The sequence below is a fragment of the Coccinella septempunctata genome, chromosome 5 (assembly GCF_907165205.1).
Source record: "Coccinella septempunctata chromosome 5, icCocSept1.1, whole genome shotgun sequence".
NCBI lineage: Eukaryota > Metazoa > Arthropoda > Insecta > Coleoptera > Coccinellidae > Coccinella > Coccinella septempunctata.
Window position 1 is genome coordinate 31,236,794 of NC_058193.1, and position 26,718 is coordinate 31,263,511.

At 36.1% G+C, this 26,718-nt stretch overlaps 4 protein-coding genes across 9 annotated transcripts in view; 1 reads left to right on the plus strand and 3 right to left on the minus strand.

Moving 5' to 3' along the window:
- Positions 1–132: 132 nt before the first annotated feature.
- Positions 133–1,164, minus strand: LOC123313053 (sugar transporter SWEET1-like). The gene is made up of 4 exons (XM_044897746.1): positions 905–1,164; positions 567–849; positions 390–509; positions 133–316 (listed from the first exon to the last, which is right to left on the minus strand). Exons 1-4 carry the CDS (start codon positions 1,072–1,074, stop codon positions 239–241), a joined length of 651 nt encoding a protein of 216 aa, XP_044753681.1. The 5' UTR covers positions 1,075–1,164; the 3' UTR covers positions 133–238.
- A 491-nt stretch (positions 1,165–1,655) lies between these two features.
- Positions 1,656–3,816, minus strand: LOC123313052 (sugar transporter SWEET1-like). 2 transcript variants are annotated; one of them, XM_044897745.1, is made up of 5 exons: positions 3,682–3,816; positions 2,580–2,804; positions 2,242–2,524; positions 1,975–2,094; positions 1,656–1,913 (listed from the first exon to the last, which is right to left on the minus strand). In XM_044897745.1, exons 2-5 carry the CDS (start codon positions 2,750–2,752, stop codon positions 1,806–1,808), a joined length of 684 nt encoding a protein of 227 aa, XP_044753680.1. In that variant the 5' UTR covers positions 2,753–2,804; positions 3,682–3,816; the 3' UTR covers positions 1,656–1,805. The 2 variants fall into 2 exon arrangements, with proteins under 2 accessions (XP_044753680.1, XP_044753679.1); XM_044897744.1 differs by lacking the exon at positions 3,682–3,816 and adding an exon at positions 3,110–3,252.
- On the plus strand, positions 3,431–6,131 carry LOC123313041 (facilitated trehalose transporter Tret1-1-like). The gene is made up of 3 exons (XM_044897728.1): positions 3,431–3,564; positions 4,218–4,443; positions 4,505–6,131. Exons 2-3 carry the CDS (start codon positions 4,230–4,232, stop codon positions 5,851–5,853), a joined length of 1,563 nt encoding a protein of 520 aa, XP_044753663.1. The 5' UTR covers positions 3,431–3,564; positions 4,218–4,229; the 3' UTR covers positions 5,854–6,131.
- Positions 6,132–7,878: 1,747 nt separating this feature from the next.
- Positions 7,879–26,718, minus strand: part of LOC123313043 (C-terminal-binding protein) — a 70,574-nt gene continuing 51,734 nt past the window's right edge. The window contains exons 3-7 of one of the 5 annotated variants that reach the window (XM_044897733.1): positions 19,141–20,201; positions 15,221–15,571; positions 12,287–12,459; positions 12,027–12,080; positions 7,879–10,022 (exon numbers count right to left, since the gene is read on the minus strand). In XM_044897733.1, coding sequence (XP_044753668.1) covers positions 12,039–12,080; positions 12,287–12,459; positions 15,221–15,571; positions 19,141–19,927 — 1,353 coding nt within the window. In that variant the 5' untranslated portion in view covers positions 19,928–20,201 and the 3' untranslated portion in view covers positions 7,879–10,022; positions 12,027–12,038. Of the gene's footprint in view, positions 10,023–12,026; positions 12,081–12,251; positions 12,460–15,220; positions 15,572–19,140; positions 20,202–21,636; positions 21,772–26,718 lie in introns of those variants that run through there. The other 4 variants (XM_044897732.1, XM_044897734.1, XM_044897735.1 and 1 more) reach the window with 4 other exon arrangements.

Here is a 26,718-nt window from a genome sequence, read left to right on the forward strand (position 1 = left end):
ACCGTTTTGAACCACCCTATGAGCAATCCTCTTCATTTAAAATAAAGACTTTCATTATAACAAGATCAAATATCTGAATTATCTCAAGAGCGTTTTCAAACACTCAAAACCCTCAAATGAAAGTTTCCATAAGCGGCTCATTTACCAAAGGTCCTTTAATGTGTTTATGTAACGATATTCACAATAAATTTTTGTATACAGACACCTTAAATGATAATATATTCAAAATAGCTCTTTTTCACTCTAAATGTGATCCATATATAAATACCAGAGACAACTGCACAATGCAAAGTACAAATCCTATAAAATTTTGGACCTGAAATATATATCTGTACTTTAGAAACATTGAGCTTATGTATATCAAATAAAATATTTTGCAGTGAGCTTACCAGCATAAAAATATTATTCAAAATAATGGCGTAAATAAACCAAAGAAATGTGACTATTGCTGCCATAAAAGCCAAAGGAAAGGGTATAGAAGAAGCATCCTTTGTGGCTATGATATTGGCCTACAACAAATGTAATATGCTCATTACACCAAACAATACGTTTTTTTCAATATCTACCAAATCTCTCAAAGGGCTAGCCAAAAGTAATAATTGAAGAATGGTGACCAAAAGACCATATCTATACTCAATCTTGTCAGATGATTCCCATTCGGCATATCCCAAAATTATAGCCACAAGAAGAATTCCGAAGGAAGCGGGTTTGTAAACTTCTTCCCACGAGTTCTCACAATAATATAGAAAAACCGCTATGTAGCACATGTTCAACGTTACGGAGGCTACGTTCACACGAAGCATTGCGTCATCGTTTAGCAATAATCCATATTTGAACACAAGAATACCTCTGAAAATTCGGTTACTCGTGCATTTTTTCATTTCAATTTCTTTTGAATACTCACATAATTACTGCACCCACAAATGGAACTGCACTTACCCCTTTAGTTGTTTGTCGTTTATGAATATCTCTACACATAACAGCCCCAGAAAAAAATTGTGCTATTGTTACAACACTTGCAATACTACCGACCAGTTCCTTGTAGGGCAATAACTGATTATGTAATGATTCCATTTTACAAGGAAGTACATGTAATTTTTACCCTCGAATTTTGAACATATCAACTGATTTCAAACAGAATATTCCGAAAAGTCAGTTTGAAATGCTCAAAATCGAGCAAGAAAAAAGCAGAGTTAGGATTTATCTGTGAATTAATAGGTGACATAGAGCTAATAATATTTCGGTACGAATTTTAAATCTAACAATAATGAAAAGATGGGGTGATCCAAGCTAGGCACTATGAAGCTATCTGATGACGAATTTCTTTGAAATTTGAATGCTCGTGTTTAAACTGAGCTGGAATGACTAGCCTTTCTTTCCTTGTACTTCATCTTTGTTCGGTGTAATGCCCACAGAACGTCAAATAATCAAATATTATAGAGTTAACCCAATCTAACTCTATCTTTTATAAAAAAAAATGTCAATTGCATTGAGAGGGGCAAAGACAAACCCTGTCTGCAAATAAATTAATAAATATTGCTGAATAGACAATTGAGCAGGATGAACAATGAAATAATCGTTTGTTTTATATTAAATAAAATTTAATTTAATATTTTCTCTATAAAGTCTTCTATAAATTACCAGTTTCTATCATATCCATTAAATTATATGGAAATGTTATAAAAAATATAAATGCACAGCATGGAATGCAGAAGTTTTCATGAAAATGAAAATTTATTAAAAAATAATTTTAGTTAAATGATTTCCATAAAATTTTGACCTTCGTAGTTACCTTGGTTTCAATCTCACTTCTTCTTTTTCGTTTTTTCTTTGTTTTCTTTGGGAACTGGAGTATAGAGGAAGATCAACACCAATTGTACAAAGCATACCAAGAAACCAAGAACATTCTGTACCTAAAAATCAAATTTTACCTGTTAGGCACTCTTTTTGAATTTATAGGAAAGAAATACTCACCACCATGAAAGTGTTATCCAATATAATGCCATACAGTAACCATAAGAATGTAACGATAGCTGCCATAAAAGTCAGAGGGAAGGGGATTGATGAAGCATCTTTCGAAGATATGATTGTTTTCTTGAAAAAAAAAAAAAGGAAATTTTTATAGAGCATAAAGTTTAGGTAGAAATCTGGCAGACAATATAAAAATAAATTCTACATATGGTGTATTTGTATTGTTTATTCAAAATTTGGGAACCCCAAGCACCTGACCTCAATACTTACAATGTCTATTAAAGGACTTCCCATCAGAAGCAACATTAGCACTGTGACCAATAAGCCATATCTGTATTCTAACAGATCAGGAGATTCCACTTCTGTGTATCCCAGACACACTGATACAAGGAGAGCACCATAAATTCCTGGTTTGTAAATATCTCCCCAGGTATTATTTGAGTACAAGAAATAAAATGACAAGTATAGTAAATTGAGTATTATGGCTGCAGTATTCACAACGTTCATCACTTCGTCTTGTAATAAAAACCCATACTTCAGATTCAGTACTCCTCTGGAAACAACAAATATCAGATTTGATGCTTGTATATGTTAATCATGTTCATTACATTGTTATACCTCCAACAAATGGTATAGAACTAATTCCTTTAGTACTTCCCTGATTGTAAATGTCTCGACAGATGAATATTCCTGAAAAAAACTGAGCAATTGTTACTATACCAGCCAGTTTTCCAACTTCCTCTTTGTAAGGTAATAAGAGATCATGTAGAGACTCCATCATAGCTGGTCGAAACTTCTAATATGTTTGCAGCTCTCACTTAATTTGATTGATCCTAAAATAAATAATATTAGAACTGATAAGAAAGCCAAATTAGGACTCGCAATCATTTCAACTAAAATAAACAGGGCCGTATTGAGACTTGATAAGGCCCTCAGCGATTAGAGATATGATATGGTTTCCTTTGAAAGTCCACATATTATATCAGTGCTAAATATGGTTCTTCGGATACATAGTGGCTTAAAAATACAGTACTGAAGAAGTATATATGTGACAATTGCTCACTCGGACAATTTTTATTGGGGCCCCTAAGCATTTTATAGATGAATCCTGCACTAAAAATAAATGAAAAATTCTTACCAATAGTAAAAAAGATTCGAAAATTTGTTCGCATTTGCATAAATTTATGTTCTGTACAATAATAATCTACAATCGCATTAACAGAAAATTTGTATCATTAATTTTTTTAAAAGAAAATATTGGCACTTGAATTTTTGGCTATCAGTTAATTTTAGGTTATGTAAAAGGTCAAGGATAAGCGGATACTATTTCATTGATAAGAAACGAAAACGGATAATTTTTTTTATTGATAAGCTTTGCCTGTATAGGCTCAAACTCAATCATATCATTTTAAAGTTAAATACCATTGAGAATGAGATAACTTTGGATGAAGCATGATTGAGGAATGACTTTCAAATATGTCTTGTCTCATAAAGTGATTTATTGAACCGTTTTCATTATTTTGGACTTTTCTATCCAACGTTTCGTCGAATATTCGACAGTCATCTTCAGAGAACCTATCGTTTTTAACGTGTGTAAGTTATCTACTGAGTTTACTATGGAGAGTACTTGCTCAGGGTAGAATATAATTCAGTATTGAGGAAAAAACCCAATAATTTAAAGTCAGCAAGAATATATCAAATCATAATTACCTTTAAAAAACAATCGACACTGAACTACTTGCGTTAGATCATATTTGTCAATCAAATATTCTTCATTTCCCCTTGCTATGTGATTGAGTAATGAATAAACAATTTTGTAATCAGGTTTTCGCTTGCAAGCATTTTCTTTTGAAGGTTGAAATTTATATGCTAATAGAGATTAACCATACAACATGCAAAATGTTCTCTTTATGCATATACATATGCACTAAAAAATTTTTGAAGACTCACTTCATTACTCCTAAATTGTCGTTTATTGTGAGTGTGAAATGAAATAAATTTTGATACATTTCGCATTCTTTCCTAATTAAGAGCGTCTTCAGGCAGGCTCTAAAAATGTTTGCAGTGCATTACAAATTGCACCCATTTTTAAATATTTATCCTTCCATACGGAATTATTTTTTCTTTGCTATATAGCTGCCTGATTTCTGGAAATCTCCTCTTGAAATTTCGAAATTTAGGAATTGAAAGCTATCACAATGACAAAACGATGATAGGTGAAGTACTGAGAGGATCTATAAATTTAGTGGCATCAAAAAATGTCCAAAGATGACCAACACCAATCGGACAAAAAATTGAGAAAGTCGGTCCGATTAGAAAGCAGCCATGGCGTTTCATCCAAAGGTGGAAACTCTGAGGATAATCCAGACAAGCCCAGTCCTTATTCCATAACAGAAGAAGATTTGCAGAAACGTTTGATCACCTCAACAGATAGTGGGAGGAAAAGCACTCAGATTTATTCATGTCTTGTTGGTAAGCATGTTACCAATAACACAATCAACCAGGATACCTATACTACTTATTTTTCTTTCAGTCTCAACAGGGCATTTATGCTTTGGGACTTGCCTAGGTTGGGCTTCGCCTATGATGTTTCACAAAGAAAAACATGAGGATTTTGCGAGCTTTTACACCTGGATGACTGCATTGGTACCTTTAGGAGCATGTATGGGATTTGGAGTATGGACAGTTATGGGATACAAAAATGGACCAAGAAAAACATTACTAATACAGACCCTCATCTACTTGACCCTATGTTTAACCCTCTTTTTTGTCAAGCATAAGGCGTCTATACAAGCTGGGAGGTTTTTCTTAGGTTTTTTTGGTATAGGTTACGTGGTATGTGGTCAGATGCTAATGAACGACACCATTCACGTAGCTCTACTGAAATATATGAGAATTGTACCCCATTTATTCATGCTGATGGGAGTATTCCTAGTGCAACTCACAGGAATATTCGCCGAGTCAAGAAATGGAGGTCTTGCATGTATCGCCATTACCGCACTCACATTCCTTATGCTCTTCATGATGCCTGAAAGCCCTGTGCACATGTATAAATTTGGAGAAAAGCTTGCAGAAGACTCTTTGAGCTGGTACATTGGTAGAAAGAATATTCAGGATAATATGAGAAGAATAAGACGAGATTACGAGTATAGAAGAATGAATGTAGAAGATAAATACATGTTGAACTCCAATGTTGTTAAAAAAGGCATGGTTATAATAATAGGGATTATAATTCTTCAAGTAGGATCAGGGTACCATTTATTTCTTTTTTATGGCACCATAATATGGTCTGTTGTACCTCTCATAAGTGAGAAAGCAGATGTGATAATCTTAGGGTGTGTTCTTCTCTTCTCAAGACTGTTTTGGTCTATAGCGCACTTAAAGCTGAAACTACCAGTAAGAACTCCTCTCATCCTTAGTTGTACTATAGTAGCTACAAGTCAGTTGATGCTTGCTTCCATATTATTGATTCTCAGCTTCAAAATCTGTGTATCAACAGACTATCTCCGATGGTGCTGTTTTGTATGCTGTTTTTTCGTGATTTTCGGCTTCGAGATGGGTTTGAACCATTACACTGGTATTTTGGTGTATGCTTACCTTCCGTTCCAGGTTTATCAAACCGCCCTGACTATTGTCAATTCGATATTCTGGTTTTTAGTATTTTTCATTATAAAATTTAATGGACTCTGGCATACTAACATGGAAAGTTGGTTGCTGTTTCTAATAGCTTCAATATTTTTATACTTTGGCGCCCTTTACGTGTATTTATTTGTGGTCGAGATAAAAGGCAGAAGTTTAGTTCAGATCCAACTAGATATCGGTGGGAATCCAGTGGGAACTAGGGCGGCTATTGGCATGAGAACTGGAGGTGACGATATCTAAGTTCGATTGTCGACTCTTGAAAAAAGGTTGTCAAGAAATTTTTTTTTTCAGAAAAAATGCAGATGTACCAAAAAGATTTAGATTAAGTTTATACTCGTTAACAAAAATGGCTTTAAAACCTAGGGAATCTGAATAATAAACTATGTACTACGATATTTTGTGATATTTTTAACGTGTTTATATTTTGCAGTAAATTCTTTTCGCTTTTTCTACATTTTTCCAGATGGATTAATTTAATAAGCATCAGATAATAAATAATGCTGTTTATATTTCATGAAGTGAATGTTCGTTATATAACACCATCAACACTAACTTTATATATACAGGGTGACAATTTTAAAACTTGCCAGGCCAATGTCGCAACAAGGATGTATTCAGAGAAAATGCTGGAAAAGGTCAATTTTTATTCAGAAGGGGGACATATTTTGAGCAGAATTGTAAGCCGAAATCTCCTCAAACCTAGGTATAGGGGCTATAACCCCTAAATTATTAATAGGGAATAGGGGGTGAGATTTACCTCAATTGAAAGATCTCTTGTCCCTCTACATGAATACTATGGTTTGCAAATTTTTATTGATTCCTTGAAGTAGTTACCGGAGGTGACAATTTTAAAACTTGCCAGGCCAATTATGTCTCGACAAGGATGTTTTCGAAGAAAAAGCCGGAACAGGTCAATATTTGAAGGGAGGGGGACATATTTTTAGCAAAATTGTAAGCCGAAATCTCCTCAAACTTAGGTGTAGGGGCTACCACCCCTAAATTCTTCATAGGGAATAGAGGGTGAGCTAAACCTCAATTGGAAGAAAATATGTCCCTCTACATAATACTATTGTCTTCCAATTTTGGTATAGCTCACCCTCTATTCTCTATTAAGAATTTAGGGGTGACAACCCCTACACCTAAGATTGAGGTGATTTTGGCTTACAATTCTGCTGGAAATATGTCCCCCTCTGAATAAAAATTGACCTGTTCCGGCATTTTCTTTGAAAACATCCTTGTCGAGACATAATTGGCCTGGCAAGTTCTCAAATTGTCAGCGCTGTAAGTACTTCAAGGTCTCAATAAAAATTTGCGAACCATAGTATTCATGTAGAGGTACAAGTGATCTTTCAATTGAGGTAAATCTCATCCCTTATTCCTTACTGAGAATTTAGGGGTGATAGCTCCTACATCTAGGGTTGAGGAGATTTAGGCTTACAATTCTGCTCAAAATATGTCTCCCTACGAATGGAAATTGACCTGTGCCGGCATTTCCTCTGAAATCATCCTTGTCGTGACATAATTGGACCGGCAAGTTTTCATATTGTCACCCTGTATAGTTGGGCGAAAGGCAATGTGGATGAACAACTTACATACCTCCAGAAGAAATCCCATCTTCCTATTGAGTATTGATTAATGCTGCATTGTTGTGAAACTGCTCTTGATTGTCTTCCAAAAAGAAGTAAAATCTGAGCTACCTACAAATATTACTGGTTAAACGGGATGGACCAAGAAATGATTACAACTAGTACTTTAATGCTTGCCTCGATATTTTTTTTTTTAGGTAGAACGTATTGAAGGGAATCATTTCATAAAAAATCGTGCAAGGTACAAGATGATTAAAAAAATACGGACACCTCACTTCAAAAAACACCCTGTATAACAAAAAACTCATTCAATATGGACTGAAAACATCCACCAATTTGAAAAACATTTGCAAATGGGTTTCCATCCACAAAACTTTGAAACAAAATTGGTGAAACATGATTTGGTCCTGAAAAAAAGAGTCTATTCGTATATTCTAATTTTTTTCAGTTTTATGAGTGTTCTTGTTTGGGCTAATAAAAAATTCGCCTTTCTTGATTCAGTTCTTGAGTATCGGTGTAGATAGGTTCTTGAAAATTCACTTGTATCATTTTCATCAACTAATTCAGGTGAACAAAAATATAAATATTCATTTTCTTCTTCAAACCACTCTTGAAGCGTTCATTTTGTAACTACCTAAAATGGTATGGTCAAGAAAAACAGGATTCACTGCAAAAATCGTTCACTTTAAAGATATTTATTTTCAAAATGTGGAAGTCCATTAGCCCTACATTTTTTTGACATGCTGATCTATTGTGTACCTGAAAAAAATGCATACCTTTGTTCGTACTTATTTCTTTAGGTTTTTACATGTTAATCAGCACAGGTGGACCATTTTCTACATTTCGAGATTAATAATGATTTATATAAAAATATACTTAGCAAATAGCACACCATAACTGTTTTTTTTTTAATCTATGAAACCCTGTTGGAATGTTCGAAATTAGATATTCTGTCGGCAAGTTGGGTCTTCCTGAAATTCAAAGGATATTAAAGAAATTGTGTTTAATTTTAGAAGACAAATAAATTTTTATTGAGCTTTCGAAACATAATGAGTTTTCAAAATTTCACCAACCAACTTGAAAATAATTGTAGAAAAAGCAAACGAATAAAAGTATGCATTTTTATTTGAAGCAGTTTGAAAGATATCACTGAAATCATCGACAATTATCACTAAATTTATTCTACATTTACGAAAGGAAACTTAACTGCACTTCACCTGAAAATTGTTCAATTTTTTTAGAAGTTCACTTTCAAAACCAATTCCACACTGGTTTACAACATTTTTAAAACACAAGTCTCATTATATATCTCATATATTACCAATCAATATAATAAGTTTATCTTTTCTAGTGTTTTCAACAGAAAATATGGGCTACTCTCTCATTCGCTCAAGTTGCGACATTTTCCATCATTCAAAAAACAGAAAATTGAAAGATAAAGTAATGAACTTATCGATGAATGGAATATATGCAATGAAATTCGGGGGAGCAAAGAAACCGGCGATTCCTAGTGAAATTGCCTCATAACCTGTTGCTATAATATTCACAGATGGAAAATATCGCAGGGCTCTTAATCATACATTTTCCATTCAAAAATAATGCACTTGTTTGATAAAAGATCTAAAACTAAGGAAGATTTACATAACTATTTATGAAATTTCAGTATTTAACCTAAGTTGCTAAAACTTCGAATTTCTAACGGTGCTCCAGCACAGAACAAAAAGAAACTGAAAAAAATCTGGATAGATGAGGAGCATCGTTCGAAACTTCAAGAACAGAGTATATATATAAAAAGCTAAGATGTCATTCTTTACAAAAAAGGATTGAATTGTATGGAATCACTTCCTTCTTCCAAATTGAGAAAAATATTAATTTTACAATACATAGCTTGTGTTATTTAATCGAAAATAGTATTTTTCTTTCAAATAAACAAACTCTCTGTTTCTTGTTTAAACTATCAAATTTACATCAAATTGTTAGTTTAGGCACCAGGATATTGTTTGGAAGCAGGAAGTCATATTATCAAGATATACTTTACATAGCTCATTTTCAAGGAATCCCTCTTGTCAATTCCGAAATAAAAAAAAATACATCGTAAAATCCTAAGTTATATTTACACCAATATTATTTTGATTTAGATCACTAAAAAAACAAGTTTTAAACAAAAGTCAATCGGACAGCAAGGGATTCTAAAAATGCGTTTCAAGTGCTTACAAAATATTTTGTGATGTAGAAAGAAGAATGCGATGGGTTTGTCTCAGAAAATGGATATATCCAAGTAATTTTTCATTTTCAATTCATCAATGTGAAAACAATGCTAACAAACATGCCAGATTGAAATTTCAAGTGAATCAAGTATAAAGAAGGAGAAGAATTCCTGAAATTATATCGAGTTGCAGTCCCTAAAACATCGAAGATCTCCACATTGGATCTTTCAATTTTCCGAGCAAACTTCCACGCAGATAACCTACTGAAGTCACGATATGTATAACACTAAATGGTTTCTGTAAAACACTGAAACTCAAATAAGATTTAAGAAAAAAATTTATTTATTCGTCGACCGTATCTTCACACACATACACACTCACATATGGGGCGACAACATTGGCGGAATCTCGGTTCTCGTCAACGAGTCAACCAGCAGCCAACCAGCCCAGTTTTTTTTTTTGGAAATATACGAAGAAATTGTTAAAGAAGGAGGCGTAAGGTGAGGAGAAACGTTTTTTCTCATCTACAACGGCGTTGATGGTGCTGCTGCTAATGTACTTCTGATGGCTCCGGTTTGGGGACGTGATGATTGGCTGGATCCGCTGTGCTTAGAGGCTGTGGATGTTCGTTTAAACGGTTATTAGTGAATTAATTCAGACAACAATGATCTAAGCGACAGGTCTACAGATTGGCTATATACAAGTAGAATAATATTGATTTCAAAGATGTTCACTACACAAAGCTCAAATATTACCAATAAAAATTGAAAATAATGAAATATGCAAAGATCGAAGAAACAAAAATGTCATTTTACATTCAATCGTTAAAATTTTGAACATAATCAAAAATTTCATAGTTATTATGCTGTATAACAGGTATTCCAACAAATAAAGAGAAATTTATACGAGATCCCAACATTTTCTCTACCACAAAGTCCTGATCAAATATACAGGGTGGGCAAAAATGGTGCCAACGAGATAGAGGGAAATGCATGGTACATCACGGTCGTCTTTTTTCGAGAAACTAATAATGCCATCAACTACATTGCTCTATCTTATTTTGTTTTCGAGTTATAGGTCGAATTTAAAATTTCAACTTTGGTCATAATCTCCGTTTCTGTTTAAGCTAGGATGCTGAAATGAAAACATTATACAGACACTTTTTTATAGCAATCCTGTGGAGATGTATTTTTTCTTATGAAAACAGTAGTTTAAAATGACTTAGAAAGACTGAGGGTGATGTATAATATATTTCTGAACAGGTAAAAAAATGGCGAATCTTTCTAAGTCATTTTAAACTACTGTTTTCATAAGAAAACACACAACTTTATTTTATAGCACAGCAAATAAACCTGTAGGATAAAATCATAGTACGCCACTTGCTATCAAAAAAGTGTCTGTATTGTGTCTTCATTTCAACATCCTAGCACAAACAGAAACGGAGATAATGACCAAAGTTGAAATCGCCCAACTTTAAATTTTGGCCTATAACTCAAAAACAAAAGAAGATAGAGGAATGTAGTTGTAGTTTCTGAAAAATGAATTACACATTCATTTTTCTCTATCTCGTTGGGTTAAAAAGTTGTGGTTCAGGTATCACCAATTTTGCCCACCCTGTACATTTCGGAAGAATCTCAAATGTACAAAAATCAGGTTCATTTACATTTATCACTTGATTTTTCATATTGTACGCATCTTATCAAGTGAAAGAAGCATTGCGAAATATAAATTTTGATAACAGAAAAGGTAAAGAAAAATATAAACAACATGCTGAAAGAACACGAAGTACAAGTTATAATGCAAACATGCAGAACCAATGGAGGCAATTATTTGATTGATTTTTGAAAGTGAGAGAAAGCATATGGAAACTATAATCAAATTTATAAAAAATATAGAAAAAACCTATGAACATGAGCTGTGAAAACACAGTTTTTGAAAATTGAATAGTAAAATTATACAAGCAATTTTTGTTTGAGTAAAAATTCAACTACCTCAATACATACATGCCAAACACACACATATTCAAAAAATAAAATATTTAATCGAAAAATATGATTTATGCAAATTTTGTCCTGAAAATTTCTATATATACTGGGCTATCCATCATACAAAGCTGAAGATTCTTACTCACTGATTAGAAATAACCATACTCAACTACTTAACCAAGGATAGGAAGAATGAATTAGTAACTACTCGTTCGCAAAGATCAGACTTGTTCCAAAATGATTGGCAAGGATATCGTCTCAAATTTCGAATAACTTACCTCACACAGTATTGAATTTGGTCATTTCTGAGAGTTCAAAATTTAATTTTCGATATGTATTCATCAAGAGCGATGAATTATACGAACATACTGTAATGTTGTTAAAAAATCTTTAAAAAATAAATAAAATAACATAAAATTCCATTCCAAGTAGTTGTTAATTTAGAAAAATTGAATGGTATCAAGAATACCCTTAGTAATCATGTAATTTTCATACCTCAACAAGGACGACTTTCGTGAGAAAATTTCTCCAAGGAAACTATATTCTATGGGAGCTTGATAACAGTCAAACATCCTCTTGCTTCATCGTATTCGATGAAGAAGTCTTTCGGCAGATGTCCATATACAATTACTCACCGTATTGTTAACTCAAAACTGATCCGGGTGTAAATTTATATATTCCAAATTGCCCTATAAAATTAATTTTGAAGAATGATCGCCCATTGTGCCAATAACTCGTCATAAGACGTCAGTTCTTTTCCAGATAAGTCTGATCCTCACAATGAAATTAGTCTGATATAAAAGAAAAAGTGAAGAGAAAGTGATGACTAACTAAACTATGTAAAATAAAAGAAAACTGACACCTTTGATTACTTTATGGCTGTGGTAGTACTCACTAGAGCATGGGGCGGAACTACAGGCCCCACCGGTGGGGCTGGCTGCGGGGTAGGTGGCGCCGCGCTCGGCGTTACAGGGTGTGGAGCCTCGTGCGTCGTCGTGGAATGCGCCTGTTGCACTGGTAGTGCGCCGCCTGTTTGGTAGTAGCCACCATTAACGCCGGCAGGAGTGACTGCAGATAAGAAAAAATTAAGAGCCTCTTAAAAAAATACATAGTCATATTATACAGGGTGTCCCAACGAAAACAGGTCACTCTTTATAACAAGCCTCTAAATCCCAAAGCCCCTAGAGCAGCCAATTCTAGAGAGTGACGTGTCTTGATAAGGAGATCAGTTCAATTCCATTCCCCAAGAGTCCAATGTTTTTGATCAGGGGATGCGGGTCGAGAAACACATAAATATGATTTTACATTCTGATGGGATTGCTAGCAATAATTTCCAAGAATTGAAACTCAAGAAGACCTTAGCCATGTATGAAAACAAAGCATTTCCTAACTGTGAACGGTCATCCATGTTTTTATTAACATAACTATCACAAATTATCTTTGATTTATGGTAGTGAAATGAAATACTTCTTCAGATAATTTAATTGTTTCAAAATTTCAGTATTAATTTGATTGATTTTAAAGCTTTTGACCCATATTACCATCTCAGACATTAATACTGGTAATGAGGGTCCTTGTTAGTAGATAGTGAAGAAAAATAGATAATCTTTCAAATTTACATATTGAGCTACGTTTTTATTTTATTTCTGTTGTAATTGAAGTCGAACTGTTTCAGAATTTAAAATCAAGTTTCTCAATTCATCATAAAGAAGCCCAGATGGCTTTAAAACGTTTTTTCTCTGCATCCTCCCAAGAGAAAACAGACATACATGACTAATGCATGATAGAAACAATGTGTCACTCGACTCATATTCCCTATTACTAATTCTTGAAATTGTGACCCTAATTATAGAATACAAAGAGTCCTGCGTGTTTTAGTAGACTTGTACATGGAAAAAATTGTCGCTTTATTGAAGAATGTATCTTCAGAAATGTATAATTAATTCTTAATCCTTAATTATGGATATGGGTCAGCTTTTTCAATGCTTGGTGAAACATTCATGATAGTCTTGTGAAAAATGGATTAGGACTAAGTTTTAAAGAGAATACATTCACTTCTGGAAATTTTTCAAACAACAAAAAATATTTCTCTACCTATTAGAAGACTCCAAAACTTTTCGAACCAGATTGGCATTAACTTTATTTTTCGATAAAATATTCATTGAATTTCTATCAGGTTTCATGATCGATTTGAAAGAAAATATGTTAAACATTTCACATTATTTTTGGGATTTTCAGGTCCCTCCAAGCACTGACTGAAGCTCTAATTGTACTTTACAATGTAACATAATAAATAAGGGGGAGTCAACCCTTCACGAGTGCATAATTTCCATAGTTTTGTGTACAACAACACGTTACTCTCACAAGCTACCTTCGATTATATCAATTTCTTTGGCTCTTAGTAAGCCACCGTTTCTGACTAATCCCACTAAATGTGTGTGGTTTTGTATATGTTTTGAGGAACCTCACTCCATCCCTCGTAGAGGGTGCTTGCAAAAAAAAAAACCTCGATTATACATAAAAAATTGCTCAATTTCAAAATTAAATGTACTTCTTCGAGCATTTTTCTAAAAATCATGAAAACCGAAGATATGAATTTTGTGAGTTCTTTTTTACTCACTCTGTAGATTTTCCCGTGTTACATTACCGATCAAAGTTCAGATTTATTCGGACATCTGGCAACGTGACAACGTTTTTGTTATTTCTGGGTAAATAAAAAAGTACTGCAATGTGATTGATCATGTAAACAACTAATGAGTAGATCAAATGAATCATCATTTTTGCATTTCTAATGATATTACAATGAGACCTGTATTCAGGAACGTACATTATCTTAATAAAACGGTTATATCTCTAAAATCGATTTCAACAAGAAGACTCATCCTGACTTTGTACAATGCTGAAGCAATATAAAACCTTCTACTAGTAGGGAAATGGATATAATCGAAATTTGTAAATACATATTTAACAAATTAACTATGGAAAAAGTAAATCGACGAAAGTTAGAAAAGGACTTTTCTTTCAATAATGTCAACTGTCAGAAGGCTGAGGACGCCCAAAGAGAGAACATCACTCGTGAAGGAAAGTTTACTCAGGGACAGTATTATAAAATTATGATTGACCTCCTTCAACCAGGACTTGATTTAACCATACATTTTTGTTAGAGTGACGTTTATTGAATAAAAATTTCCAGTTCACCTGGTGTGGATGCTGGTCAACTTGATATTATAATACCGACCCTTAGACGAACCGTTGACAGAGTCCGTAAATATACAGGATGCTTCAAATAACTCCCATCGATTTTTACCGTTAATCAGTATTTGAAAGAATCATGGAAGGGAGATTATTCTGTGATTTGTTAACATTTGTCATAGACATAGAGACATGGACTGAGCAATGTCAGCATGAAATTGGCTTTTTTATAGAAAGAGAGAAATGATCGTTGGGCATTTACCTGTCTCTTTTTTATTCACATAGAGTTGAGTGTGGACCAATCAGAATTGTAGAAAAAGACAACTGCATGCCTGATGTTCAGTTTCTCTCTGTCACTTTTTTTGACCGTATTTCAAGCATAGATAGAAAGGGAAGGCACAGTCCATGTCTACCTGTCTATGACATTTGTGTACGATAAACGTCAAAACCATAGTAAACTGTAAACCATAGATAACAGAAGTGACATTTCGTAGGTCAAGCTAATTGGAGCACCCTGTATAAAATATCAAAGAAAATATGCATAACCTCTCCCTTTTGGAAGCCGATCAAAAAAAATCGTGACTGTCGCAAAAGCTAGAGGCCGTTTGTTGTTCAGTGGACATCAACCAAGACTTACAAGGTAACTCTGAATTTCCGAATTTGGGGGTAAGAAGGTAGGCGTCCTTACCTTCCGGATAAGCACCGGAAACCATGAAATACTCCTTGTTCACGCAATTCCGCAGGTTATCCGGAATTCTTCCCATGATCGCCCGCCTTATCTCGGACGCAGCCATCTCCCTGAGCTCGGTGGCAGAGGCCTCGCTGTAGAAGGCCGCGTGAGGGGTGCACAGCAGGTTCGGCGAATCCTTCAGGGGCCCCGAGAACACGTTGAAGGGCTCGTTCTCGTGCACGTCCAGCGCCGCGGCCCGTATCCTACCCAGTTTCAGGGCCTGCGCCAGGGCGTCGTCGTCCACAAGGCCGCCTCTTGCTGAAAAATCGAACGGAATTAAGAAACTATTCAAAATCATTCTTAAAATACGAGATTTTGAAATTTAAATCGCTTCGTTTCTAGTTTACGATTTGGCAACAGCGCCTACTAGAGAAAAAAAGGAGAAAGTTTATAGAATAACAGCTGTTGATTCACAGCCATCATAAGGCGCGTACTCACTGGTGAGCCTCAACAGCGATCGGCCATAAAAACCCCATAAAATGTTACGACCATCTTCCTTCGTCGCAGACTTCATAGACAGCCATCTTTGTCTATCTCATCAAGAAGTGTATTTGTTGTCCTTTATTATCAACGCATATTTCAGTCCATGTTGCCAACTTGTGCATTAGAAACGGAACGCTTTAAACTTTAAATACCCATTTTCATTTTTCATTTTCCAGAACTTAAAATGATTTTTTTGGGAAACGGTTGAAATGGTTGTTTCAAAATGTGTCGTTTTAAAGATATTTCATAAAAAATACATCATTTTCGTCAGAAGGAGTATTCCCTATATAGGGTTGGTTGCTATCAAGCAACCCTATAATTTCATCATACATACTCTCGCGTGAAAAATATTTGGAAACCATTGACCAATTATTTTTCAATTTGCACTTTCAATTGCAGCAGGTATTGAAAGAATGGATTGTATGTATACAACTCTATATTCCCGAATGATACCAAGAAGAATTTATCTATTCAATTCCAGTGAATGGAATTCCTTTCTCAACTTTGATGACAGTATAGAAGGTGAATTACAGTTTTGGTTGAATAAATAATTAATGAGATGGAGATATGTACATATAATGAAGACGCAATATAAGCAAAATACTATTCCATACACAGAAATGTAGTTCCAGATCCAAACAACCACTTATACTATACAGTATGTCCCACAATTAAATGCTAATGCTGAAGTTCGATAATTCTTGAATCAATCAGGAGAAATTGAATATTGGACGCAATCTTCTAAAAAAATAAGCTTTTATAGGACCTACACAGAATATCCTTCAAATTCTCTCATGGTTCACGGTCGATTTGAGGTTTTATCAGAGATTATCGTGGAGTGTTGATCCTTGATGGTCTAACCAACATTTGCATGTGAATAGTGTTGAATCGTGAGGATTACGAGGTAATTTACCTGCGTGTTTACCTGTCTTCTTTCCGGTACAACCGGAAGCCTTGAAAAAAACGATCGTGTTTCGAAAGGTCGCTGATGTAATCGATAGATTTGACAAACGAGACAGCTTTTTAGGTCCACGTTCCAACATAGCCAATAGAATTTTCTCATGGACGTTAACGAGATCAACATTATAGAAATAATGGTTCTTTGGTCGTATGGCCGAGACCTGGCACCAATATAAATATACAGGTGTTCCCAAATAGAAGGTACAAACGCAAAAAGGAGATTCCTAGAGTGATTTTAAGAAAAGAAGACTCATCAACATGGTACGTTTGTACCTTCAATTAAGGAATACGCTGTATTAGAAATATGCGGATAAATATGAACCCCTTTTGAGATTATGCTAAAAATGTGAATTTTCCTCACGTTTTCGTCTGGAACATTGGAAGGTGAATATATTTCATTAAAATTTCAGATAATTTAAGTCTTTCTTTATTCTGAACAACAAAAAATTTCAAGCCATAGGCTTGTAGTAACTGTAAACCTCACTGCCTGAAACCTTGGAACGTTTGCCTAAAAAGGTACTCATGCTCTAAACCAAACAGTAAACATATCGAGAAGTTTAACGAAAGAACTCTTACGTGACAAAGGAAGCTTAAGAGGGGTCTACACCATTTTGGTGGTCAGTTCAAAAAGAGAAAATGAATATCTTACGTCAGAAACCACTAATTCATATGGGGTTTTCATTATAATTCAATTCAATCAGTTCGTCATTTCTCAAAGTCAGAAATTTTTTTATTCGTCAAACGGAATTTTTTTTTTCATTGAAGAACGAAATATTTATTAATGCTATTAACTTTCCGAGGTGAAATTAAGTCTTCTATGAATTTCCACATAAAAACATTCGTCGAAAAGTCTCGCCATTGACTACAATTCGTATCCTGGTGAAATTGAAAGAAGACCTTAGTTAAATAAGTGCTGTCATCTTTTCAACGAAAGTGGAAACTATTGTAATATTCGTAAATTCTACTTATCGTTCAAGGGTTCTGGCAACACCCCACATTCTGGTAGTCTTTCCCCTTTTACGCCCTATAAGGATGACGAGAAAGTCCAGTGTTATAAAGTCCTCTTAAGGCTCAAGTACACCGGGCAAGTTTACAAGAAAACTAGTGGGCTTTTATTAAAAAGCCCTCAAGTAGGCGAGTGCGCTAGTAGTCTAGTAGAGTCGTACCGTGTATTTGACCCTTTAGCCACACGTACTTTTTACTAGCCTGATAGTTGGGTAGTGAGCAAATGGAAAGTTTTGGGTATACGCAACTACTAGCGCACTAGACGACTCGTCAGAATATAAAATTTAAAGCGTTTCGTTTCTATTGCACAAGTTGGCAACATCGACTGAAATATACGTTGATAATAAAGGACAAGAAATACACTACCTTGATGAGATAGACAAAGATGGCTGTCTATGAAGTCTGCGACGAACGAGGAAGGTCGTAAAATTTTATGGGATCTTTATGGCCGGTTGCTGTTGAGGCTCGCCAGTGAGCGCCTTATGATGGCTGTACATCAACAGCTGTTATTTTACAAACAAGCCATTGTTTTTTTTATTTTCTAGTAGGCGCTGCTGCCAAATCATAAACTAAAAACGAAGCGATTTAAATTTTAATATTTGAAGAATGATTTTGAATAGTTTCCGCGGTACATTTGAAAAATTCATGAATGAAACTCACAATTGTTCAGTTAAAACTTTGAATATGGTGTGCTAACCCAAATTGAGGAGAATTCCGATTCGACAACAGCGCATACTAGAAGAAGAAAAGAACAATGGCTTGTTTATAAAATAAAAGCTGTTGATTCACAGCCATCATACGGCGCGTACTCACTGGCGAGCCTCAACAGCAACCGGCCATAAAAATCCCATAAAATTTCACGATCTTCCTCACCTCGTTCCTCACAGACTTCATATACAGCCATCTTTGTCTATCTCATCAAGATAATGCATTTGTTGTCCTTTATTATCAACGCATATTACAGTCGATGTTGAAAACTTGGCCAATTGAAACGAAACGCTTCAAATTTTAAATATCCATTTTTTTTTTTCATTTTTAAGTACCTAAAATATTTTTTTTGGGAAACGGTTGAAATAGTTAGTTAAAAATGTGACGTTTCAAAGATATTTAATAAAACATACACCATTTTTTCAGAAGGAATATTCCCTATTGCTCAGTAACCAACTAGATGTCGGGTAGAAACCTTAGATAACAATGAAGACATTTCGTACGAGTTGGCTTGTTAAATCGTCTTGAGCCTTTACTGTGATATGTGGCAAGTACACAGGGCAAGTTATGAGCTAACAAGCCCAAGGGAATTCCCCAACTGCTCAATACTATTGAGTAGATAGCGGGCAGAAATCTTAGATTAGAATAAAAATGAAGTAATATTATAGTACCTGTATTAACCAAAAAGGCACCCGGTCTCATCTGTTTGATTGTGAACTCATTGATAAGATGGTGGTTGTGCTCGTTCAGCGTACAGTGCAGAGAAACACAGTCCGACTGGAAGAGCAGATCCTGCAGCGTGTAGACGCGCGTAAGTCCTAAACTTTTCTCGATACCGTCTGGCAGGTAGGGATCGTAGAAAATGACATTGAAACCAAACACTTTGGCACGGAGCGCAACCGCCGAACCGATCCTGCCGAGGCCCACTATACCAAGCGTGTCTCCACGTATTCTGGCACAACCCTGGGCCGCTTCCCGGACCTGTTCCGGTCCCGTGAACTTTTTCCCTTCCCGTACCATGTTCGCCAACCAATACGTCCTCCTGTACAGATTCAAAATGAGACACAGCGTCGTGTCGGCTACTTCTTCGACACCGTATCCTGGCACGTTACAAACGGCTATACCTAATTCGCCGGCGGCTTTAACGTCGATGTTGTCCACGCCGCTACCTATACGGACTATAATTCGTAACGTTTTGAACTTTTCTAAATCCTCCTTCGTGAGTATGATCGTGTGCCACATCAAGGCGCCGACCGCCTCGTTCAACACTTTCTCGTGTATTTCACTAGTGCTTTGGGCGTCGCAGAATGCCACCGTCGCGACATCCTTCAATATCGGCATCTCTATCGAACAGTCTCTGCCGTCTAGTAGGGCGACTAGGGGACGCGTTTGCATGGGACCGTTGGAAATCGGTCCAGCAACCCGAGGCCTTTTTGGCATCATTTTGCGCTTGTCCATTTGTTGACTAACGTTTTGTTGGAGGAGACGACACTATTGCGACATACACTCTCAGTTAACGTGTACGGCACAACACCAACACACAACAAGCACGCACGCACAACGCACACACGCGACCTTGTCACCACACCCGTCTTCACACGGCCCCGTTCAAACGACACTCGGTCCGTTGCTGCTGCTGCTCTCTCGCCTGTCCCACAGCGGACCGTTCCGTCCAGAACTAAGTTACACTACGCGACCACGTTCTTGATCCATTGTAAACCATAAGGACTACCTGCAACAACAAAAATAACAATAAAATTTATGAAAACGATAAATATACAATACAACATGAAAAACCCAAGAAATTGAGCGAGAAAGGAAGATAACAAAAGCACCGAACTTCCACCCATCCAGGTATTAAACACACTCAACGCTACTTGATTAAAAAAATATATATTTTCAAAATTTTCTCAAAAATACACATCAGATGAAGTTGAAAACTAGCAATTGCCTCTGAAATAACCTTTTGGTGGTTCCTGAGAAATATGAGCGACATCAGGCGAATATTTTCTGAAATACAAATTGGAACTGAGGATTGTTTGCTTCAATAACAAAATATGGTTCATCAGTACAGGTGTTCCTTAGTTGGAGGTACAAACAAAAAAAGATTCTTTGAGTAATTTCAAGAGAAAGTGTCTCATAAACATGGGACCACAAATGATTCGCTTTCGAGATACAGGGTGTTGAAGTTGCTGAGCCACTGCTAATTGAAAAAACGTAAAGAGACTCTTTGTTATTGAACCAAACTTTATGGTCTCTTGTGGTTTTGTCGTATCTGCTACAGATTTTCCAAATTGTCATAAAAATTCAGTTAGTGAACTGTGGTGAATAAATGCATGTTAGTTTTGACACTTGGTATTCCTAATTCAACACCCTATACCTCGAAAACGAAACTTTTGCGATCCCACTGTTTTGAGGCTTTTTTTTTAAATTAAAATTAGTCAAGAAATGTCCCCTCTTCGTTTGTACCTTTAAATCAGGTACACTCTGTATGTACAGGGTGGGCAAATTAGTTGTCTACTGAGGGGACCTCGAGAACTATAGCAGCTAGAAGAAAACGGATGACACATTCTCGAGCTATTTTTTCATGACTAATACAAATCTGAAAAGAGAATCGGCCTTTCATTTTTAGATTTCGAGTTATAAAAAAAAATCGTGATTTTGAACGAAAAGTTCTCATAACTTTTTAATCTTTGAAGTTACAGATCTGAAATTTGAACCTTCCTAGGCACTTTTATATGTAGAATCTACTGGCAAAAGATTTTTTTCCAATTCAAAAATAACAAAATCAACAAAAGTTTGCATTTAAAAAAAATAAAGTTCACCTAATGATTCGTAATGAAAAAATATTTTGAGCTCATCAGTGGATTTCACGTGAAAAAGTGCCTGTAGAAGGTTCAAGTTTCAGGTTTGTAACTTCAAAGGCAAAAAAGTTATGAGAACTTTACGACATATGCTAAACGCATATTAAATTATTATTCCTTGTCTTTGAAAAGCTATTCAACAAACTCACTGACTCCAAGACGAAGGAATCTGATTCAACCTCTACGAATTTACAAAATGTATTTACTGAATTCATCCCAAGTTACGGACTTGCCTTGTATACAGCTCCCTGGGGATTCCAAAAGCGATAGCACATTAAAAAATGAGCGGAAAATGAAACTTACATAAAATCATAATATCCGATACTATTTTCGAAAAATTCCAATCACAATAACACTATCATCGATCGATATACTTATGACAAGTCGCGAAAACATTGTTTGCGGCAAAGAAACGAAAATAATAAATTATCTGTCGTGGATTATTTTCGAATTGTGTAATATTGTTGTAGTTCGAGTTCTTTGTAGCAATAGTTACATCACGTATGGAGCATAGGAACTGGAATAATATTGAAAAACAACGATCCAAGCCGCCTACAATTGAAAGTAAACAACGTCCTCGCGATCGAAACGGAATTGGAACGATTTAATTGAGGTTATGAAATGCAAATCGCATCGGTGTGACATTATATCCGCTGGGGATAGCATTCAGCGTGGCACAGATGAAACACCATGAATTCGTCAAGACTTTTCCTGACGAATCTGACTCGTCTCTGCCTTTGCAGAGACAAGTTATCGCTCAATATCGCCGACTCTGGACTGAATTGCCACGGTTTTCACACCCGGATTTCACACCCGGATTTCACACCCGGATTTCACGGAAGTCCCTTCAAAATTTCTGTCCATCACGTTTAGAAGTACGAGAAACAGCCAAAATCGAGCAATCTGATACGAAAACATAGTTGAGGAGCCGACGATACTAAATCGGGATTTACTCGAGCGTCATGGAGACCTGGTGGATTTTGAAGATTGATGGTAGAAAGAAAAAAAAAGGTTCTATGATCTATGCATTTTCAGCGGTGGGGAAAGGGTCTGCAGGTTTTAAAAGATGCAAAAAAAAATCGTCAGGTTTACATATCCTCCCAAAGGAGGTGCTTTGAAAATGCAAAAAAAAGAGTCGTAACTAGTACATACTCGAGCGTGTCAGATTTTCATACAGATGGCCAATCTCGGTGTTGCAGACATGTTGACCCATTAAACTGACACTAATCAGGAGGGAGTTTCCTTAATCTGACAGTTTGAAGATGATAACAATGCATTTTTTTAATATCTCCTTTCCTGTACTTCTAATCGTTTCTGTATTCATTATGAAAATTGTAGACAATAAAATTCTATGCAACTTTTGTCTGAAACAATTTTTCATACCCTTAACCGTTTTCGAGCTAGAGGGTGATGAGGGCGAAGAGCTCAGCCACACATGCGAAAGGCCAAGTTCATTATAGAAACCCAGTCTAATGTATATTCATTGCCATATATCTCAAAACATTCAAACGTAGAAAAACATGCTTCGGGCAAAATTCGAAGAAAATATTATGATCTACAACTTTTATAATGAATGCGAAAACAATTTGAAGCCCAGGACAGGAGACAATTAAAAGAAAACTGATTCTTGGGACAGATCTGGCAGCCGCTGTATTCTTCTCGATTCTCTATTATAATTGTGGAACAAAGACCTCCACTGTGATCTGTCCAACGCTAGTTGTTCCCAGTTATGATTGGCATTAACTGATTTTAGGGATTGATGCAGTATATCCTCAAACCGCTTATACTGGCCTCCTGGTTTCCGAGCTCCCTCTGTGAATTCGCCGTACAGAGATATTTTGGGGAGTCTTGTGCCTTGCATCCTCAGAATGTGGCCGCTCCATCTGAGTCGGGCCCTCGTTACTTGAGTCTCAATTGATGTACAACTCGCGCGTTGCAAAACTTCTGATTTGAAACTTTGTGGAACCATCTGATGTGCATTATCTGTCTTAGATGACGTTGCTGCGTTTGTTCAAGCTGTTTAATATGTCGTCTGTAAGGGGTCCAGCTTTAGCTTCCGTAAAGAAGCGTTGGAAGGACCACTGCTTTGTGAACAGCTGTCGTGGTCTTCAGATTGAGGTCGTGATTTTGAAATACTCTGACCTTTAGCTTCCAGAATGCCTGTGATGCCGAATTGATACGGTTGTGTATTTCCGTGTTTAGGTTAGCCCTAGTATTCATGAATCTTTCCAAGTATCTGAACTGCTCGACCTGTTCTAGAGTTTCATTATTCAGGCTGATATCTGTTTGAAGGCTTTCTGGCGGACTTAAGAGGATTTTGGTTTTGTCGATATTGAGTCTAAGGCCTAAAGCTTCGTATATATGTTTATGAGTGTACAACATTATCAATCTGCAGTGCGCAGTCGTCTGCAAATTGAAGTTCCTTCTTGGGTTCCCCAACTATTGTAAAAAAGCCAGAGCCATTTCCCGAAACTCCCAAAGTCGGGCGACAGATCGCCCACCAACCCCCGATCATTCATAACCCGCGACACGCGTCTCGCGCGTTCTTATCATGCGAACGCAACAAAAACAACCCCCTGAATCGCGGAGTTGCTCTAACTTTCCGCCCGACCGTGTAATGAAGAGAAAGCAGGGCCAGAAACTGGATACAACGCGGCGTAATGGGGTGGACGACGGACGGGGCAAGGGGGGAGAGAGAGATCGCCGAATCCGGCGAAATTGCGAAAACCCGGATAAAGGCGGGTCGGGAAAATACGGCCGGACTTAGTTCGGAAGAGGTCCGGGCGGGGAGAGAGAGAGACACCGGAACTTTCCGTTGGAAATTGATCGCGCGTCGATTGCTCGTTTCGTCGCTTTGAATTTCGAACGTTCGTCCAAACTTTTCGAGGGAGAGAGAGGGGGGGATAGAGATGATCCGTAAGAAACTGCGGATTTGATGAATTCGCCCATTCTGAGTTATTATCCGATGTTTGGTCCTTCGAGCTGGATAAGGAATAGCGTTTCGTGAAGGTCACAAGATGATCAGAATATGGCGCATTGTTTTACAGCGTTTGCACCTCTAAACAAGCCACTGTAAATAAAAGCAAATAATATAGGAAAATTACATTATGTACCTAGTTGGTAATAACAATTTTATCTAATGCCAACGTTTCGAAAACATATTTATATAATTGCTTCTTCAGGGCTATAAGATACAGATATTGATCATCGTTTCTGAAAAAGAAAGATGAAAAATACAACATACAACAGGTGTTCCAATTTGGTCCTCACTGAGAGCATTTCGAGATCTATATGAGGGGTTCAGAGCTGAAGTGAACTTAGTCCATTCAGCCTAATTTTGAGATGAATAGCTTAGAAGTTGTTCATCACCAATTAATTCAAAAGTGACTTCTTCATTTATTATTATTCTTATGTAAGCATATGCTTACATTCTAACCTTTTGAAATCTGAAGAAGTCACTTTTGAATTAATGGGTGATATACAACTTCTAAGCCATTCATCTCGAAACTAGGCTCAATGGACAATGTTCACTTCAGCTCTGAACCCCTCATATAAGACTTTTAATGTTTGCTCGAAATTTTCGATATTTTGGATCAATCAAAGAAGTTCTTCATTGCCAATAATGAACCGTCAGCTAACGGTAGTTTCTTTCACGAATTATACTTGAAACAAAAGCAAGCAGTTTCCAACAACCGATGAAATAACATCGACAGCGTATATGGGGAATTATCCAACCACGCATTAATTCCTGAACAGCTTCCGTAAAATGTAATAAGCGAATATTCACGTGTTAATAGCCCATAAAATGAATACATTTCTCGAGCTGTTCTCATCGTAATTGTTGGCTAATTCATTAATTCAATGACCAATTTCCCTCACAAATATGCTGATCGGACATGCGAGCGTGGTTCGAGGAAGGTTTCAACAGTCAACAATAGAAACGATGCATATTTGACGCATGGGACCATAATTTCCAATATTTCCTTGAAATGATGACTTCTTCTTTTGTCAATACGCTCAAAAATCTCACCTTGTTTCGAACCCGTTCTCTAGAAGTCCATGTATAACATACTTCATAGTTCTAGGAGGCCACAAAGGCTAATACCAGGGCTAATATGAAGTGAAAAGACTGGAAAAGCTAAGACTAACACTTCTGATCAAAAAATGTGAAGTTCTTTTAATGGAAATGCTATGATAGCTAGTCGAAATGCTTTAGCTACTTCTAAAACGGCCTACACAAGTGAACCTGTAGATATGTATCGTTTTGTATAGTGGGGCTTTCAATCTGGAGTAAATATTCCACAATCATGAATCACTAACTACGTTCATGTTTAATTCATTTATCTACATATTTAAGCTTCGGTTTCTCCGATTGTAGTGCAAATCACAGGTAATTTATATCAATCCTGTCAACTTATCAAGTGAAAATATTTATATTTTCAAATATTCAACAGTGGAAGCTGACATCTTTTAACCTAACCAAAACGACAGTTCTTATTTTTATAGGAAAACTTTCTCGTACAATTGGAAGCCAATAGGTTTCGTTTTCTTGGGATTCTTGCACAATTCTTTGGATAATCTAATTTAGCGTCAAAAGTTTAGGTTTTAGTGTGTTGAAAAGAGTCTTTGGACACACTTTTCTTGCAATTGCGAAATGAAAGGTTGAGGATGTTTTCCGAAGATCCGTTTAGATTTTCATCTTGGAAATAACATTTTTCAAAAAGTGTAACTTGTGCCGAAATGGGTGAAATTCTCAGATTTATTACAAGACGAGCTTCTCTTTCAGAATATATGTACCACATTTTGATCTACGATAATTTTCCTGGATGAAAAACTACTCGAAAGTTGACCATCGAAAAATTCTTATGAAGATGGGACCAGTTGAAACTTCCTCAAGATCGAACGGTTGTGCCGAAATGGATGAAATACTCAGTTTTTCCACTAGATGAGTTGCTCTTTCAGAATATGTATCACAGTTAGATCTTAGATAATTTTTCTGGGAGAAAAATTACTTGAAAATTGACCATCGAAAAATTCCCAAAAATATGGGGTCAGTTGAATCTTGCTCTAGACCAAACGGTTGTGCCAAAATGGATGAAATTCTCAGATTTATTACTAGAAGAGTTGTTTTTTCAGAATATGCATCACATTCAGATCTAGGATGATTTTTCTGAGAGAAACGCGTGTCAAAAGTTGACCCTCGAAAAATCCCGAAAAAGATGGGTGTAAAGTATAAAGTTTCAACGGATAGCTCATCATGAGAACTCAAAATGGCTATATCGCTTCATCTATGCCGAATCGGAAATAATGGTAAAGAAAAAAGTGTCTCTTTTGACCTCAAGGATCTACTATTGAAATATATGTACAGGGTTTGCAAAATTCTTA